Source organism: Bombina bombina, chromosome 10 (genome assembly GCF_027579735.1).
Source record: "Bombina bombina isolate aBomBom1 chromosome 10, aBomBom1.pri, whole genome shotgun sequence".
Taxonomy (NCBI): Eukaryota; Metazoa; Chordata; class Amphibia; order Anura; family Bombinatoridae; genus Bombina; species Bombina bombina.
The window spans coordinates 95,929,195-95,949,950 of NC_069508.1; the positions used below are offsets into that span (position 1 = coordinate 95,929,195).

Consider the following 20,756-nt stretch of genomic DNA (forward strand, 5'->3'; position numbering starts at 1 on the left):
AAAAATAAATAAAAAGTGTACATTATATTTATGTAATTTAATCAAAGTTGGCATAAAACCCAATTAGTAGAAATGTGTGAAAAATAAATAAGTTTATTTATTAAATTATTTAATCAGGGAAAACATATAGAAAATAAAAGGGATTGAAGTTGGAGGTTAAAAAAACAACCTTAAATATTGTGATAACTCATTATAATTGGTGTGTTATGCAATTACACTCTTAGGGGCCGAATTATCAAGCTCCGAATGGACTTTGATGCCCCTGTTTCAACGCGAGCCTTCAGGCTCGCCGGAAACAGTAGTTATGAAGCAGCGGTCTTAAGACTGTTGCTCCATAACTTAACCACTGCCTCTGAGACTGCGGTCTTCAATCCGCCCAATCTTATACGATCGGGCTGATTGGCAGCCCTTGCTAGTGGCCGATTGGCTGTGAATCTTCCCGGGAGCATCATTGCACAAGCAGTTCACCAGAACTGCTTGTGCAATGACAAATGTCGACAGCGTATGCTTTTGTCATTTATCGATCTGCGGCGGACATGATATGCTACAACATTACATGTCCGTCCGCACTTTAGCAAATCAGCCCCCATATATAAACATCATTACAATGTTTTTCTGTAGATTGGGATCAGAGGAGAAGGACTAGAGGAAATGCTCAGAAAACAGAACGTTCCCTTTTCGGAGTACCCAATGCGCAAGAAGATCATGCAGATTGTGAAAACAGTGAGAATTATGTTTTATACTTTTTTTTTCTCCCTATAGAATGTATCTTTAATGGTGTGAATAATCTTTTTTTTTTTTTTTTTAATAGCTATTGCGATTTAAATCACTGCCTTCCCAAGATCTTCTTATGTCTGGCTATATCAAGATATATGGTCAAGAACTTTCTTTCTCTAAAGTAAACAAAGAAGTCATTCAAACCATTATACAGGTATCCAGAAATACATGTCTACTTTGTGTAATTGTTGACATCACTGCATTTTTTTTTAGCTAAAAACTTTTTTTTACTGTATGTTTTAGGCACTCAATGAGCCAGTTGAAAGACATACAGTTGTAAAGAATGTGATGAACAAGCTTCTTGGAGGGTTTGCTGGACAATGGGCCTATGCATTGCTTGCCACAGAAGTTCGACACATTGTTCCCACATCTGTTGGTTTTCCTGCAGAGTTTAGCTTATATACTTGCGGTGTTGTCCATGCAGCCATCTCAAGTAAGTCATGATGTTTAATATTTAGTGCCAATGTTCTTGTTAATTTCTCATGATGACTTATTAATGTACTTTTGTTCAGATGATGTAAAGGTTACTCCAACTCCATCTTCGGATTTTAGCGTTTCACAGCTCTTGGAATCTCAAGTGCAACTTCGTACTGATTTAAACCCAAGGTAACAAAAGTCATATTTTTTTTCATTATAGGAATTTTAGGAATGCATAATTTATTGTAAATCTAAATTATATTAATTTCTCTTGCAGTTTATTAGTGCATGCAGTGGCAACTATGGGAGTGAATACCCACTTGATTCAGAGTGGTCTTGAATTCCATGCCAGGCTACGTACAAACCTACCTGCAAAATTGTCTGCTCGTCTTGATATGAAAGAGAAAAATTTTAAAATTGAAACATCACCATGCCAGCAAGAAGATGACCTTGTTGTAGTAAGGTAATTGAAATTTAATCAACTACTCCAAATAACTATCAAACATTTCTTTCAATGACAGCTACATTTTCTTTATTAATGTCTAAGTAATTTAATTTTTATTATGGAAAGGCTAAGTGTAAAGAAATTTGGGTTTCCTTTACAGGAACATTTGTGCATAGCTAACTGTACTCTAGCTTTGAGCAGCACAATTATAGGTTTAAGTTACAATCAGGGAAATATAGAGATTTTTGTTTCTAAAGTTGTATTATATTTCAATATCTTCCTTAGGACTCAGGCATTTGCTTTCACAAGAAATGTGGAAGAACTAGACACAGCCAAAAAGACACCAATTTTGCCAAGAGGAGCAGAGCCAGACATTCAGAAGAAACACTTTGAGACAACAGGAAAAGCTTCAGCAGAAGGAGCTAGCATGATGGTAATGAACACAAAAAGTATATTATAAAATCAGTGTTTTAATGATTATACTTCATATCTATCTATCTATCTATCTATCTATCTATCTATCTATATCTATCTATATCTATCTATCTATCTATCTATCTATATAGCCATCTATCATCTATCTTTCTATCTATCTTTGTATTCTTATATGGCTCATAGAAAGGGTCACACTTGCTTCTAGTTTATTTGTATAACATTTCTTTACTTGTTATCCTTTGTAGGATGTGTCCTCAGAAATTGTATCCAAGAAATATGCCTATTCTGCAGAAGTAGTACAACACCAGTCTTCACAAAGACGTATTGCATCATATCATTATTGTGTTAAAGCTAAAAATTTTGGCTTCCAAATATGCTTTGATGCTAAACAACAAAATGCTGCTTTTCTCAGAAATTCTCCTCTTTATCAGGCTGTTGGAGAACATGAATTCAAAGTCACAATGAAACCAGGTACAGTGCTACTCAACAGAAATTAAGTTGCTTGTCATAAATATATGAATCAAGAAGTTATGTAAGATTTTGATTGTGTATGTTACACAGCTCGCACTGATGCACCAATTGAAAAACTGCAGCTTGAAATCACAACTGGACCAAAAGCTGCTTCTAAGATCAATGCCCTGGTAAAAGTAGAAGAAAATGAAGATGAACAGCTTGAAGACTCAGAAGTCCAAATAAGACTGAAAAAGATTTTAGGATTAGATGTTGAGTTTATGGTAAGTGAATTTGTGAACAGGTTGACTTTGGACCAATTGTTAACTTTTTGGAGAAGTATGTTTTGATATACTATTATTTCTATATATACAGTCCAGAAATGGAAGCTTACATCAGAGGAAGAGACAAGACAGAAAACAACAAAACCAACAGCAAAAACATCATAATTCTAGACAGGTAGTTGATGAAATTGTAGAGGCTAAGAGACCTGGTCCATCGAGCAGCTCCAGCTCTTCTTCATCATCTTCACCCTCATCTTCTTCATCATCTTCTTCATCATCTTCTTCTTCATCATCTTCATCCTCTATGTCAAACCGGAGAGATAAGCAGAGAGGGCAACATGGTCATCAACAAAGAAGCTCAAGCAGTGAATCAAGCAGCAACCAGGAACAAAACAAAAATAACCAAAATCCCGGGCATAATAGAAGGGCCAAGAGTCAAAGCAGTAGTAGCAGTAGTGAAAGCAGCAGCAGTAGCAGCAGCAGTGGTAGCAGCAGCAGCAGCAGCAATCGACAAGGACATAGACACAGAGGCAAACAGAGTAGCAGCAGCAGCAGCAGCAGCAGCAGCAGTAGCAGCAGCAGCTCTGTTAGAGGCAGCAAACAAAGGCACCAACAACAACACCATCAGCAGCAACCAAACAAAGGAAACAAACAAACAGGCAGCAGCAGCAGTAGTAGTAGCAGCAGCAGCAGCAGTTCAGAAAGCAGCAGTCAACAGCTGTCTAAGGACAGGGTGAGTTACACTCTATGATTACAACAATTTAATTAACAATAACTATATTTATGCAATAATCGTCTATTGATTATTAAATAATTAACTAATAATTATGCAATTAACAATTATTAAATATTATTTATTAGAATACTTTGAAAGATTTGAAAGTGGTATCACCAGTATAATATTTTAACAAATAAAATCTTGGAGCCTAGAAGTTTATTCCTCATGCGTTTTGATAATGATGTAATTAAAACTGTTTCCATTATGTGTCTTATACAAATCTGGACTTTTTCTTTTTAGAAGCATAGACAATTTTACAATCTTCGCTTCAATCCAGCAAACAGACAAAAAGTAAGTTTTTAAAAATATAATTCTGTTCTATGTCCTGGACACCTCAATCTACTATTTAAATTCCCATTTGGCAAATTATAATGTGTTACAATCAAGTTAAAGACTGTTATTTTTTATTCTGCATTTTGGTGTGGATTAAAATTAATTTAATGGATGCTAATTAGACAGTAACAACAAATTATCTTTGCATATACATATAACATAGGACTACACCTTTTAAATATTTCTGATGAACACTTGGGGGCTGATTTATCAAGCTCCATATGGAGTTTTGATGTCCTTTTTTTCTAAAGACCGCTGCTCCATAACTTGTTCACCTGCTCTGAGGCTGTGGACAGAAATCAACCTGATCAAATACGATCGGGTTGATTGACACCCCCTGCCAACGGCCGTATGCTGTCTGCATTTATCAATGTGCAGCGAGCATGATACGCTACATCATATCATGTCCATTCGCACTTTCATAAATATACCCCTTGGAGTTGCAGTAACATTTTTTTAAAGTTTATTTTGATACATTTTACAGAATACTGGTAAACAAGGTTCACAGTCTTCTTCATCATCATCTTCATCGTCATCTTCCAGCAGCAGAGCTTCCGCTGTACAACAGAGAGTAAGTTTTATGACCTACAGTATAACACCACAGTCAAATGGTTATTTCACCTAAAACACCAGTAATCATTTTTTTTTTTTTTTAGAGGAAATTCATGGGTGACAATAAACCCCCTGTTCTGGTTATCACGGCACGGGCTATAAGAAATGATAACAAAGAGCAAGGTTTCCAGATAATCACTTATGCAGATTACTCAAGCTCTAAGCCTCAAGTACAAGCCTTTATTGTGGATATCCAAAGAACAAGCAGATGGAGAGCTTGCTTTGATGGCATTGTTGTTAATCCTCATCAAGCTGAGGTAAATATTAAAATACATACATATACATTTAGCATTGCCTAATTTACAAAGAACAACATAATACCATTTTTTGCAATACAACATTTTTTTTCTCTACTTCATTCATAGGCAAGTCTCAAATGGGGCCAGAATTGTCAAGACTACAAGATTAAACTGAAAGCACAAACCGGTCATTTTGGTAATCAGCCTGCAATGAAGATGACTGTGAACTGGCCTAAAATTCCATCAAAACTGAAATCATTTAGTCGAAAGTAAGTTTATATAAGCAGCATCCATTTTAGATTGTTATGGGTAATTTTAACCTGCCTATCTGACAATGGTCCTTTAAGGAACATAATGAGGAATATTCATGTACAGGTAGGCTTCTCTGCACATTTTTTTTCATGAGACTTGAACTGTTTTTCACAGCCCAGATCATAATGAATTTGCAAGGGAGCCTATTGGCTCTCTTCCTTGTTGAATGGCACACTTTCCTTAAAAAAATCAACTGTCAAAGAAAAACTTTGGTCTTTGACATGCAAACAACGGGTCCGTAAAGGAACTTTGCAGAATAAAATCACCTGTCAAGTTTTAATTTAAAATTATAATCAAACAGTGGAAATAGAATCCAGTGTCCTATATATTATGTTAAAATGTACCAAATACATTTTTGGGATACAATTGCTTGTTTTCAAGGGCTCATATTGATGGTTCATTCATGTATTAATTCATTCATTTAATTTTTAGAGTCTCCCAGTTTGTTCCCGGAGCTGCTTATATGCTTGGATTTTCCGAGAAGCTAAAGAAAAACTCTCAGCGTCAAGCAAAACTTGTTCTGTCCTTAAGTTCTCCTAGGACTCTTGATGTTCTTGTTCAAGTGCCTTGGGTAAATACATACTTTTATTTCACAATAAATAATGTTACTTAATACATCATCGAAACCCAAACTTTTCAAATGAGGGACCATTTTCCAAATTTAGTAAATTATCTTAGGGATTCTTCAAAATTATATACTTCTGCATAAACAAGCTTCAACTGAGCAACTCACTAGTAAAATATCTTCCACAAATATGTAAGTAAACATGGATCCATTCATATATACATTAGATCCACACAGACAAGGCAGAAATTAAAAAGATGCATTGTGACTCCTGAACTTTATGTTGGATAATCCTGATATGCCTGTAATCTTTTACTGACACTATCTGCCTGTCTCCTAAACCCCCATCATGATTTTTATGACACCCCTCCTCCCCCTGCATTCAGACCTCTGTCACACTTTCTGTCTTTTTAGCCTGTCTTTTAAGATATAATCTGTAAATTCTATCAAATTGGTCAGTATTGCTTCAGACTTGAAAAAGGAAGACACTCTTCTGAAAGCTTGTCATCTTATAAATGTATAGTTAGTCCAATAAAAAGTATCATTGTTCTACTCTTGTTATTTTAATATATATATATATATATATATATATATATATATATATATATATATATATATATATATATATATATATATATATATATATTATACACACACAATTGAATTTATTTTTTATGGCATTCATCATAGTTTAGTTATTATAATATTTTTTTTTTTCACATGTGTTTACTACTTATTACAATTGCAGTTTACAATGTATTACCGAGGTATGAAAATCCCAGTGTCCATCCCTGTTGGTCATCATATGCAGCAAGAAGTCCTGCAAGCACCAACATGGAATATGTTCTCAGAAGCACCACGTGTAATTATGGAGTCTTTGCAAGGTAGAATAAGCAATGTTATAAATTCAACTACTTTCATACATAATATAACTAGATAACTTTACATATACATTATGTTTCCTACTTCCTAGGTCAATGTAAGGTCTCTCAAAGCCAAATCCAAACATTCAATGGGGTAAACTTAGCCTATGCTTCACCTGAAAGATGTTCCCATGTTCTGGTGCAGGACTGCAGCCCTGAATTGAAATTTTTGGTGACAATGAAAAACTCAAAAGACTCCACTTTAAACAAAGACATAAATATTAATCTTGGCACTTAGTAAGTATAACAACTTCAGGTGGCTAATGATCACACTGTTACTAGCATCTGCTTCAGTATTTCTTGATTCTAAATAGTCTTCAGCAGCACATACACTCATCTAACACATACTCCTAAAGCTTAGTAATAGTGACACAGTATGCAATATCAATATGGTATCAATACTTTTATTAATGATCCTTAAATCTGTATAAGTAAAATAACAAATGGCATTGCTCCATAATTAGAGATGCAGGTACCAGTGGAATTGGTTATTTGCCTCAATTTTAACACAGAATAAACACAGTGTTCTTGACCATGAGCTTCATTAATTTTGTAGCTAGTAGCTAAAAAAAAAGGTTGAATTACAAATGGCTAAATTGTATTGCCTCATTGGATAGCACAACCACTAACCTCAACTGAGAAGAACAACAACAAAAATTACAAACATAAAATAGTATTTTTTAAACATATGCTATTTATACTGTCTATTTCTAAGACAATAGATAACATCAACATATTTTTTGAGAAAAAAGTAAAGGTATATTACTTCACAACTGTACCTAACAATTGCAAATCAAAAATAAGGCTTTATTAATATTCTACATTATTGGGCATTAAAACTGACAATTAACTCAATTGACTCTTGGGGTAAGATGATTTAAAACTTGCTGACACAGAGGGAAATCACAAACAATCTTTGAGATTATTTAGACCTTGCATTGTAAAGTAGGGGGTTTATTCTCTATCCTCTATGAATTTGTGTTTCAGTGCCTGGATGTTTTCCTTTATACATTCTTTAGGGAGCTTTAGGTTGACTTGTCCATATGGAATCAAAATTTAAGCTCAATGCAAAGAAGATTTCTCCATTATTTTTTTTTTTGCACCAGTCCCTGGTGATGGATATATTTAGCAAACATTTAACGGTTATTTCACAGTGGACTCTTGTGGAAGCAAACACTTCTGCATATTTTGATTACTGGGGCACCCAAAAATGGAGCCATAGCAGGTAATAATTTTTACCTTTAATAAAAGGGTACAAATTGGTGGCAAATATGATTGGAGAGTGGTAGAAATGAGTACCCTTTGGAACATTAGTTAGTATTTTTAAAGCTGTTGATATCTAAGTATTTTCAATTAATTTAAAATATGTATTTTTTGGTATCTGACTTTGAATGAGTCAAGTGTGTGGATGCACTTAATGTAAACTTGGTTTTGAAAATAACAAATAATGCTCGGAGAGATCATTATGATATTTTCCTATTGTTCCTAAGGATAATATGTTGATAAAAGGTAAAATCGCATGAAACCATAGCCTCATATCATAAAACATTAAATGTATAGCTTAGTTTGTAGAAGTGAACTCAACATCATCTGAAAGATTTGTGTTTGTTATATATCAGGTGTATGTTATTTGGGTAATTTATGTTATGTAGGCTTTTGTGGAGTGTATTTTTGGCTTTGATGATTGGAGAATGTATATATTCAGGGTGGGCACTGTTGAAAGAATACAAAAATGTTTTTATAACTGGAACCCATACAGATATGTCCACTGCAAATTGTTGTTTCATATGCAACGTTTTAGAAAGCAAAGGCTGAAACAAATGTGAGAATTGAGGAACTATTCTGAAGATTATAATCAACAGAGATTAAGTTTCCAGCGCCTAAAATAACTAATATACCTGCTTCACTATAAGGAAGATCCCCTATCAGATCTGGTGGATAATTACTGTGAAAAGTGTATATAGGAGCGCCTACAGGCTAAGGTATATCACAGGGCTTAAATAAGGTCAAAGGGTGGTAGGAGGAGCAGCTAGAATAGTTAAAACAGTTCTGACCAAATGCTCGTATAAAATCGTTTTAATCAATAAGGTAATAAACAATCATCTTCTATATTCCAATGATGTCACAATCTGGACAATACAATGGAATTACAAATATAAATGCAATAGAACACACTAATAAAATTCTCGATACAATGTCGATATGATATAAAATACAATATAAAATCTAAAATGTCTGAGCTTGTTGGCTACAGATTGAAGATGCACTATTTCCACAGATTAATAGTGTTAATCCTTAAAGAACCATAAATGGTGATAAATAAAAAAGACTAATGACAAAAATCAAATCTCTTATTATCAAATTTGGAGCGATAATGGATGCAACTAGATTCACAGATGGTCTAGTTGAATTTGATACAATAATTTAAAGTTTGTCTGTAATTAAACCAAAAAGAAGGGATAGTGTCTATTGGTGAAACCAGTGAATAAAAACACTCAAAATAGTGTCCAATGAATCAGAAAAATAAAATACAGTCAAACAGAACATCACAATTTGCCAAAAACAGTGCTTAATCAATAATGTGAATCCTAACAAATAATGAGTCCTAACAAAATATACTCTACGTGATCCTGTCCTAAATTCGAACAATACCGGTATGTTCTAGTGTCACTTATCCGCTTCTCTAGCGGTATTCAAAACAACAATAATAAAAAACAACTAACAAATCATTGACATAAATTCTCTAGTGGCTGGTGAAATCAAAATACCCCGGGGGTGAATCCTAAATAATCCTAAAATCCTAATATGAAGTGGCTAATAATACAATGGAGTCAAATACAAAACATTACAAACAATAAATACGTGTTGGATAGATCCTGAATTAAATGAAAAAAAGTCAAAATAAAGTCCAAAGTGTTTTGATGTTCCTCGATAGGGTCCGAAATGGCCAATAATCCTGGGAATATGATAATCCAAGTGATTGCTGTACAAAACAATCCTGAAAAAGAAAAACAAAGTGCACTAAACAAAAAAGCCTATGGGGTTTCAGATCATTGGTAAACAAACTTACCCCATTAGGTTATAGCCTATGGGGTTTCAGATCATTGGTAAACAAACTTACCCCATTAGGTTATACCAATGATCTGAAACCCCATAGGCTTTTTTGTTTAGTGCACTTTGTTTTTCTTTTTCAGGATTGTTTTGTACAGCAATCACTTGGATTATCATATTCCCAGGATTATTGGCCATTTCGGACCCTATCGAGGAACATCAAAACACTTTTGACTTTATTTTGACTTTTTTTCATTTAATTCAGGATCTATCCAACACGTATTTATTGTTTGTAATGTTTTGTATTTGACTCCATTGTATTATTAGCCACATCATATTAGGATTTTAGGATTATTTAGGATTCACCCCCGGGGTATTTTGATTTCACCAGCCACTAGAGAATTTATGTCAATGATTTGTTAGTTGTTTTTTATTATTGTTGTTTTGAATACCGCTAGAGAAGCGGATAAGTGACACTAGAACATACCGGTATTGTTCGAATTTAGGACAGGATCACGTAGAGTATATTTTGTTAGGACTCATTATTTGTTAGGATTCACATTATTGATTAAGCACTGTTTTTGGCAAATTGTGATTTTCTGTTTGACTGCATTTTATTTTTCTGATTCATTGGACACTATTTTGAGTGTTTTTATTCACTGGTTTCACCAATAGACACTATCCCTTCTTTTTGGTTTAATTACAGACAAACTTTAAATTATTGTATCAAATTCAACTAGACCATCTGTGAATCTAGTTGCATTCATTATCGCTCCAAATTTGATAATAAGAGATTTGATTTTTGTCATTAGTCTTTTTTATTTATCACCATTTATGGTTCTTTAAGGATTAACACTATTAATCTGTGGAACTAGTGCATCTTCAATCTGTAGCCAACAAGCTCAGACATTTTAGATTTTATATTGTATTTTATATCATATCGACATTGTATCGAGAATTTTATTAGTGTGTTCTATTGCATTTATATTTGTAATTCCATTGTATTGTCCAGATTGTGACATCATTGGAATATAGAAGATGATTGTTTATTACCTTATTGATTAAAACGATTTTATACGAGCATTTGGTCAGAACTGTTTTAACTATTCTAGCTGCTCCTCCTACCACCCTTTGACCTTATTTAAGCCCTGTGATATACCTTAGCCTGTAGGCGCTCCTATATACACTTTTCACAACAACTATTCTGAAGATAGAAGCTACCGGAAAAAATAAATAGTTCTCTTGATAAAAAAAGATATTGAAGGAATTAGATTAACATAGATGATGGGCCTTTTCATATTGCTGAACACAAAGCATTTCCCTTTTTTCATATTTTGGTATCCAAGGAACAGAGAAAGAAGTTTGAATTTAATAATCTAAATCACATCGAGCAGCATTTTGCTCCAACAATATTTAAGACTATCTTTCTATTAGTTTATAAACTTGAAGGAAATGGGCAAAATACACCAACATACTGTCTAAAATATTTTTTATAAGGAAACATCTCGTTGAGTTGTACCAATTGTCTTCAAGTCAGCTTCCATGAGTAAAGCTTCTGAGACATTTGGGTTTCTTATATTTATTTAAAAAAAAAAAAAAAACATTTACAGGCTCGTTTCTGTAATGTGATATCCAACTGCTGATGTTTTGTGTCATTTTCAGTGGAATACAATTCGGCAGTTGGTTCCGAACAAGGTGTCAGAAGGAGTGGAATGCCCAAATACGTAGTGCCCCCTGGTATGGGAAGATTAGCAGCTTTAGCAAAGACGTCCTTGGCATCAGGTACATAGAGTAGTTGCCTTAGGAACTGGCAGGATTGGAAGTCTCAGTGCTTTATTTTGTTGTTGAGATACATAATTTGGGACAAGAAAGAACCTTAACATTTTTGTATTGTTTTTGATATGTAGTTTTACAGGGCAGTGGAGAATAATAGAATGGCTTGATATCTTTGGTATTAAAGATGAAAAAATGGGCGGACTATAGAAAAATAAACAGAAAAATGAAAAGTTGGTAAAATGTTTTTTTAGTATATTATCTTGTGTGCACATTTTTGTGCTGAAAATGGTTTGTAGTTCAGATTATAAAGTTATTCTTTTCAATTACATTTTGGATGGCTTTTGCTCTAAAGACTTGGTAGTTGTGAGTTTATGATTTCCATTAAACATGGTTTGCTTTTTGAGGAATCATGTCCTGTCTGAGAATTAGAAAAATTATACTTTTCATAAGTCACTCCTAAAGGTATCATATGGAATGAGTATCTTTGGGTTCAGTATTTGAAATGTACTATGTTAATGTTTTAGATTTATGTGGAGCCAGTAATTTGATCATTTATTTCTAAAGATATTTATTTAAAAATCTTACAGAATTGTAACCCAGTCTTCATAGGTCCGAAGTTGTATGGAGATCAATAGCAAACATGCTCATGCATTTAAACAGTCTATTGTCAGAAAAATTCTACTGACTAAAGTTAAGATATTAAGAAAATATATGGCTTCTATTTTCCTGTACTTTTTTATAGGTCTTTTTTAGCTGCAGGATAGTGAGATACATAGACTAGTTCTTTGACAGTGCTTGTAACGCTGCATACTTGAAGACAATCGATGTGCAAGACAGTCCTACAAAAGCCAGAAAAGGGTCAAATTTTAAGTATGATCATTCTGGCTTACCAATTACACATGGAAAAAGATGATTGCTGTTAATCTGACCACATCTTCCACATTGCAAGTAGAACTTGTTTTATAAACCATAAAATGCATGGTTTACACACTCATGAACCTTTCTCTGATCCTGACAAATTGGTAGATGTCTTTTCTTGAAAGGGACATAATTAAAAGCTTGTTTTTATTATATGATTTTAAATTGGGTGGTTTTATGTTATCTCTCTTCAATCTATATCTGGTCATATGGATCCATCCACTCCTCATATCTACTTAATGATATAAAATGTCTACTAACTGGGCTATGGATTTTTTGTCAAATCTTCATCAGCTGAGTGAGGATACCAGAATGACCAGATGCCAGGTAAGGGGACAAGGCAGGCACATAAACAAAAACATGTTTAAAAAGTAAATAGACCAACATTTGCCTTTAAGATGTCCTAAATTTGTAAACATTTTGGATTCTGCAATTTCTAACAGGTAAGAAGACTATGAGGGTAACTGTCTAGTTTGTTGTAGGACAAATAGAAACTATATAAAGAGCAAATGTTTGTAGGTCCTAAGAATCAATGAGTATGTCTACATTTCTAATAAAGGTCAACTAATATTTTCTGAATGGTTAGTTTGCTCCGAATACACAGTAACCGTAGTGCCATCAAATATCACCACAATTAATCTAACTACACCTATATCTTACCCTTTTTGGATTTTCAATATAACGGACTAGCAACAAAACACTAAACAACATTATATATGGTTGTCTTATGTAAATATATCTTTTACATATCTATATCTGGTTTTAATTCCTCAATACTGATATATATGTGTTTATGTCTATGTAGTGACATCGACTTATATTATGTAGAGAACAATCTGAAAATGAAAATAAATGGTGTAGAGTTATCTGAAGAAAACCTTCCATATAGATCACATGCTGGTAAGAATCCAAAAAACATTAAACAGTTTAAGCATTAAAAAGAATTATCCTAAGGATATGTAATTAGAGATAAAATATGATCTTTATCTGTTTTCAGATCCATCTGTCCTGATTCTTAAGGAGGAAACTGGTGTGTCTGTATTAGCCCCAGAATATGGTATTGAAGCTCTTCATTATGATGGTGAAAATATCAAGGTAATTGTTTATAACATAAAAGTCCAAGCATCATATTTTTTATTATGTAAAATATACTTCATTAGATGAATGTTTTGTACAGGAAGATTTTCTGCATGGTAAAGGAATCTTTCATAAAATGAATGATGTCTGTAGATATCTATTCTGAGTATGTTACACAGCTTATAGCTTGCTTTAGTTTGAACTAGATTTTGTTTTAGAAACAAAGACACATCCTTTAAAGTGATAATGGAACATGTATTTTCTCATTGGTGTACAACGTCACAGCAGCATAAGTTTCAAGATCCAAGATCCTGATTGGGCAATAAGTCTCATTAAGGGATGAGTAATGTTAAAGTTCTAAATTATGTATGTCCTGTGGCATCCAATAAAATAAATTTTACTTAGAATTGGTATGTTTTCTAATTGTCCTAAGTCAACTATAACATGGATTTGGACACACATAACTTCCAGAAAACCCATCTAGTTTTCCCATACACATATCAATAGTGTAAGCATGATTAATTGGACAGACTTCATACATATTGAAGGATTATTATTTTTTTTTCAATTAATTTATTGTATTTGTTACTACTTTATCTCATGGAATGCATTAGCTTACATTTCTGTAAAAAGGTGCCATAGAGAATTAGTCCATCACACCCTACCCATCAACTTTATATCACATTATAGCTTTTACTAAATTAGAAAATATGTATTAAATACAAGAGGTCAAGATAATTATGGCCTTAAATTAGTCAATTATTGTAAAACTATCCTTTTCACATCCTTAATTCTAGACTTATGACATTTAAAATTCATCAAACAATTTTTGTAAATATATAGGTAAGAACTGCTATTTGGATGAAAGCCAAGACCTGTGGATTGTGTGGTCGCCATGATGATGAAAATGAACAGGAGTTCCAGACACCTGATGGTTATGTTGCCAAAGATGTTGTGAGCTTTGGTCATTCATGGATTCTGAATTCAGAAAGATGCTCTGAAGGTATATAACGTATATGTACTGCTGCAATATATATCTGTAATATCTATCTATCGATCTAATAAAATATTTAATTATATATATAAACAAATTTAAAAAAATGAATCCACCCTCCCAGAGCCCGCAACCTGGGTACAAAAATGAATTAAGTATGTAAACAGAATGACGCACTTACAAGGATTTTAGACAAAAAGTGTCACAGTATTTATTGACGTTTCAGGGATCTTATGTCCTTAAGCAATATCTATATTGTCTTTTGAAATGCTAGAACTGTTAAATAGTATTTTTTAAACATATGCTATATATAATTTCTATTTCTAAGACAATAGATAACACCAACCTATTTTTAAGAAAACAGTAATGGTATATTACTTCACAGGTGTACCTACCAATTGCAAATAAAATACAAAAATGTTATTTTAATAATAAATAACCACAACCTAGGATATAGTAGAATCTCTTGAACTTGGACACAGCAACAATGAGAAATGCACTTGGTGAAATAAATCTGTTTAATTTAGTTTTTTATTTGTTTCATTTACTGAAAAGAATAATGTATAGAAGGATAACTGCATGAAACATTCTTACATTTTAGAGTTTTAAATTAATGATAACATGTAATATTCACATACAAATTATTACATTGTTTTGTAGACTGCAAAGTTAAGCACTCTCTGGTGAAATTTGACAAACCAGTAGGACTTGATGGAGAAAATGCAAAATGTTATTCAGTTCGTCCAGTTTTACAATGTCTCAAGGGATGTTCCCCAGTTAAGACTGCAGAGGTCACTACTGGTTTCCACTGTCTTCCTTCTGGTAAGTTTAAAGCTGCATTAATTCCCTAGACAATTATATTTATGCTGTTACATAGTATTGTAGTTCAACAACCAAAACAAGTAAACAACTTTGAAATAAAAACATCTTGGTTAGATTGTCAGTATATTTATGAAAATCTTAGTAGTGCTATCCAAATAATATATCAGTTTATGGCAGGGTTATAAACACAATCTTATAATAATTTTCCTTAAAAATAGAAACCCTAATCAACCATGCATCTACTAGACCATACAATTAATATAAATACCTGAACTCTTTTATTTAGTTAATATCCATGAACATTTTTGAAATATATTTGCAATAAAAGAAATATGAAATAATATTATATGCGCTTGAAAACTATTTAAATATGCTATGCAATAATATATCAGCTTCTCTTAAACACCAGCCTTATTTACAAATCTTTTAACATCCAAGCAATACAATTTTTAAACTGTGCTCTTTGGCAATAGGATAATATATATATTATGCTATTTAACTGCAATTTATCCTAATACAAAATTAACTGACAATATCAGAACTTGCATAGATGAGTTACTTAGCCAGACACAGATTTAAACAATACCTAGGCTGTGAAATGCTAACTTGAAAAACACACTGCTTCTTTAAATCTATTAACTGTAAAGGCTATGCATATGACTTATCTTACAAAACCCAGAAAACTGTATCTTTAAACTGCAGTGACTTTAAAATATCACATGTAATTAGCAGCCCTTTTCTTATACTCTATATATACGTTACCAAAATGATATCCAGCTTCAAGATTTTTCACACCTCATATAAAATAAGTGTAATTGCAATGGAATAGGAGAAATATGGCCCACTTTGTTTTTATAGTTTGACTGTGTCCCACGCAAAACAGTTTCAGCCAGTTACAAAACTCTGCAGCCAGTCTTTCTTCCACCTTTTCCTGCATAGCACTATATAGTGTAATTATTGGTGTGAAATATGGGTGGCCCTTCGAAACCTTGTCCCTCTATTGGATAATCTGAATATCCCATTTCCAACAGCCTAAATGCTTTCTGGCTGTAGTTCTCTCATGGCAACACCGGGTGGCAGCATTACAATTAGACAGCACAAACAAATGCAGCATGACAAAAAAAAAATACAGCTATACATTTAAACATCTTTCTTTAAATGTATAATAACTACCATAATTTTCTTCATATTAATAAGTTTGCAATACCAATCGCAGCTGGGTAATATTATATTACCTCTCTGGTCATTTTAATATGAGACATGTGTCTAACATTATTTATATTGTATTATATTAGTTTATACTGCCAATTATTCTGAAATTAATGGCATTTATATATTCTAATATGTTTTCTTTCACTTAATATAATATGTTCTATGTCTCCGACAATTTCTGCATATATGAATTGATGCCTGCAATAGAAATGGAAACAATTATCAGAAATGGTTTAAGCATTCGTATGTCTATGGTCCATCTGAAATAAGATTAAAGGGACACTGTACCCAAATTTTTTCTTTTGTAATTCAGAAAGAGCATGCAATTTTAAGCAACTTTCTAATTTACTCCTATTATCAATTTTTCTTCGTTCTCTTGCTATCATTATTTGAAAAAGAAGACATCTAAGCTTTTTTTTGGTTTCAGTACTCTGGACAGCACTTTTTTATTGGTGGATGAATTTATCCACCAATCAGCAAGGACAACCCAGGTTGTTCACCAAAAATGGGACGGCATCTAATTAATTACATTCTTGCATTTCAAATAAAGATACCAAGAGAATGAAGAAAATTTGATAATAAGAGTAAATTAGAAAGTTGCTTAAAATTTCATGCTCAATCTGAATCACTAAAGAAAAATTTTGGGTACAGTGTCCCTTTAAGTATTATTAATCATTTACTTTTAGGTCCACAAATATTTATTTATATTCTTAAAAACACAGAGGTTATTAAACATTTTTGACTGACTAAAACAGTTACCTCCCAGCTTAGCAAATACCCATGTAATAATAGAGAATTAGACAATTTCCCAACTTTCTATATTTAATACATTCTGGGGCATGCATTCAAATAGAGAGAAAAAAAATGTTTATTTGTTATCTGTTTTAATGAGTTTCAGAGTCACACCTCAGCATCTGTCTTTTGTTTCCCAAGGCCTTCACTGCCCTTTCAGTAACTTCAGACTCCCTGTCTCCCATTTACTACATGGTGTCCCCTGCACTTAAGTGCAAATGCTGAAAACTCTCATAAAACATGTTACATTTGAGATCCTATTACACCTTTTCAGTTGGAAGACAAATGGTATCCTGATTCCAGTCTGTGAATTCCCATCTCATTATCTCCTAAATCAACAGCCTTAGACATTTATGTTTTTATTAACTGTATGATGGTAAGGTATGCTTGTAATTTTAATTAAGGAGCAAATGGTTTTGGTCCTGTCTCAAGCCACAAACTCTGTTTTCTTTCAAAATTACTTCCCCAACATTCCTCTAAGTGACTATATTAAATTGGGGTAGACCAAATGTCTTAGAGTCATAAAACTCTGCATATAGTCAAATGAGCATGGTCACTGAGTTAGTTCCTTTTGGAAAATGTCTGTGTATTTTACACCGCAGGGGTCGTGCTTCAAAAGGCTATGCTGATTTCCAATCCTGATAAACGTGCATTTACCTAGCCAAAATCAGCTTGTAGGGGGTTTTGCGTTAAATCCTGACATCAGAATTTCTATTCTACAGCACATCTGATAAAATAGACGGCTTCATATATACACACATCCTTTTTATATTATTTCATTTACGTATATATATATATATTAGTATATATATATATATTATGTCATTGACCTTTACCCTGACAAGATAATGTTAACAGAGCACAATGCATAGTGAAATACCCTAATAAGATAAATAAATAAAACCATTAGTCCATTTGCAGTTAATCTTGAGTTGATTCTTGTACTTAAAATGTTGTATTCTTCATTAAAGGGACATTCCGGTCAAAATGTAAATGCACATTAATGAATTACATGTGTGAATAGAGACATATTTGCAATATATATGAATTGGCAAAATTGCTTCCATTAAAAGTGATAACTATTTTAATGACAACATTTTTTCTTTACACGTGCATGTGAAGCATAGCTGGATATTCTCAGTGCACTAGCATTTTAAATACTGCAGTCCCTCAGAGCGCCAGTGGGGGCTCGTATTATATCAGCAATTAACAAATAAAACTCCAAAAGAAAGGGTGCTCCAGCCTTTGCCGTTAAAAGTAAAATGACCTTTATTGTTCCATGATCCACAAAATAAACAACGTTTCAGACCTACATTAGGTCCTTAGTCATGTCTATCTGTGTATGCAGAGAGACTGCCTTTATACAAGTAAACAGGTGTAAAACAATTACACAGGTGCAAATCAACTGACATTAATTGTACAACAGCGCCATCTAATGCTGACAATTTTTATAACATTCAAAGATGGTATTTCTTATCTTAAGCAAGCACTGCGTATAATGTGTATTGACAAATTTTCATAAAGGCGCAATTAAAACATATACATACAGTCCCTATACATATAATTAAAAAATTAGAAGCTACATTTGCATTATCAAAAACAATCATGATAAAACAGAATCCAGAAATAATCCTAGTAGCAGAATAGTAACCATCATATATACAAAAATGCAGGTACAAAAGATATGAACAGCGCAAGGATATATACAGATAGCCCAAGAATATATTGATGTATGTAATTTGTGCAAACATTCTGAATACCTTATATGTCAATTTTAAATTTTGAATTTTTAGCCTGTATGGGCAATCTTAAACATTTATATCAGATAGAATGTTAACCTAAAGAGAGGCCAATCAAAATCTTTATTTAGACCCTTAGGTTTCAAAGTTTGTAGTTTGTTAATCCAAAACATTTCCCTGACCTTAAGGAGAAATTCTCTGTCTCCACCCCTCCTGGGGATATTTACTCTTTCTATAATTTGGAAGCGTAATTGGCTGATGTTATGGCCAGCTTCAATAAAATGTGACGATACTGCATGTATCCTTGTGCTGTTCATATCTTTTGTACCTGCATTTTTGTATATATGATGGTTGCTATTCTGCTACTAGGATTATTTCTGGATTCTGTCTTATCATGATTGTTTTTGATAATGCAAATATAGAGTCTCATTTTTTTATTATATGTATAGGGACTGTATGTATATGTTTTAATTGTGCCTTTTTGAAATGTTGTCAATACACATTATACGCAGTGCCTGCTTAAGATAAGAAATACCTTCTTTGAATGTTATAAAAATTGTCAGCATTAGATGGCGCTGTTGTACAATTAATGTGCAGTTGATTTGTACCAGTGTAATTGTTTTACACCTGTTTACTTGTATAAAGGCAGTCTCTGCATACACAGATAGCCATGACTAAGGACCTAATGTAGGTCTGAAACGTTGCTTGCTTTGTGGACCATGGCACAATAAAGGTCATTTTACTTTAAACGGCAAAGGCTGGCGCACCCTTTCTTTTGGAGTTTCATTTGATGTGGATGAGGTGGCTGCTTCCTGGCTCCTGTGCCTATTTGTTTTGGCTGCTGTTCCCTACCTTTTGCTTGTTTAAGCAATTAACAAATGGAGTAATTATCCGATAGTACAAGCACCTTAGGCTCTCTGAGAAAGTGCTGCATTTAATGCTTAACCCTTTCATGACAGGGTCATAATGTCTACATCGGACATTATCGCGAGATTTCAATTATGGTATTGGGTCAGGGGGGCATCCCTATGATGCTAGGCATGCCCTCCAGACTGCGATCACATCCAGGTAGCGCTGTCTATGACGTTGTATTTCGTCCTAACGGCGCTAAAGCCCAGCACTGTTTGGATGGAATACAATGCCATAACGGCGGTAAAAGGTTAAATACACTGCTAAAACTGAAATACATCCATGTGGATTACAATTTTGGCTGGACTATCCCTTTACTAAGCAAGAGATTTATGGTCATTTTGGATTATTTGTGGATTAACGTAACTTCTCTCTTGCAGAAGCAACTCTTGACCTGGCTGATGAGCAAATTCACCTGGATAAATCTGAAGATTTCTCTGATAAGATTCAAGCTCACACGGCCTGTTCATGTGAATCATCCCCATGTGCATAAAAGACAATGCATTTTATTCTTTCTCAGGAAGACTACATAGATTATATTGTAATTTTCTATATACCGGGAAGCTGTTAATACATAATCTGTGTACGTGTGTGATTTTTATTTGAGGAATTATCAAAAAACCAACAATCTATATGTTGTAATATATTGCATTCCAAATAAATATTTGCATTTGAAAAAGAATTTTACAGATTCAGTATTCATTCTAAATTCATACATTTCTTGGTGCATTGTCTACATCATGTTTAACCACAAACATAAAAGTAGTTTATTTTAGTGCACACATCCAACATGCAATAATTAATACTGTATTAATAATAATATTGTCTATAGAAACTACACTTTCATAGGGACATATTGAGAATAAAAAACAATGAATACAATGTATGCATATGCA

General features: G+C 33.2%; 1 protein-coding gene across 1 annotated transcript in view; it reads left to right on the top strand.

The window, feature by feature from the left end:
* The window catches only part of LOC128640821 (vitellogenin-A2), a 33,103-nt gene extending 12,612 nt beyond the window's left edge, over positions 1-20,491 (top strand). The window contains exons 15-35 of the mRNA XM_053693245.1: positions 622-723; positions 812-931; positions 1,021-1,210; positions 1,290-1,383; positions 1,472-1,657; positions 1,925-2,072; positions 2,320-2,545; positions 2,636-2,808; positions 2,900-3,541; positions 3,827-3,877; positions 4,404-4,490; positions 4,576-4,788; positions 4,897-5,039; positions 5,515-5,653; positions 6,396-6,531; positions 6,621-6,807; positions 13,121-13,215; positions 13,313-13,410; positions 14,236-14,395; positions 15,047-15,208; positions 20,241-20,491. Of these exons, the coding sequence (XP_053549220.1) occupies positions 622-723; positions 812-931; positions 1,021-1,210; positions 1,290-1,383; positions 1,472-1,657; positions 1,925-2,072; positions 2,320-2,545; positions 2,636-2,808; positions 2,900-3,541; positions 3,827-3,877; positions 4,404-4,490; positions 4,576-4,788; positions 4,897-5,039; positions 5,515-5,653; positions 6,396-6,531; positions 6,621-6,807; positions 13,121-13,215; positions 13,313-13,410; positions 14,236-14,395; positions 15,047-15,208; positions 20,241-20,353 (3,465 nt within the window). The 3' untranslated portion in view covers positions 20,354-20,491. The remainder of the gene's footprint in view (positions 1-621; positions 724-811; positions 932-1,020; positions 1,211-1,289; positions 1,384-1,471; positions 1,658-1,924; positions 2,073-2,319; positions 2,546-2,635; positions 2,809-2,899; positions 3,542-3,826; positions 3,878-4,403; positions 4,491-4,575; positions 4,789-4,896; positions 5,040-5,514; positions 5,654-6,395; positions 6,532-6,620; positions 6,808-13,120; positions 13,216-13,312; positions 13,411-14,235; positions 14,396-15,046; positions 15,209-20,240) is intronic.
* Positions 20,492-20,756: the final 265 nt, after the last annotated feature.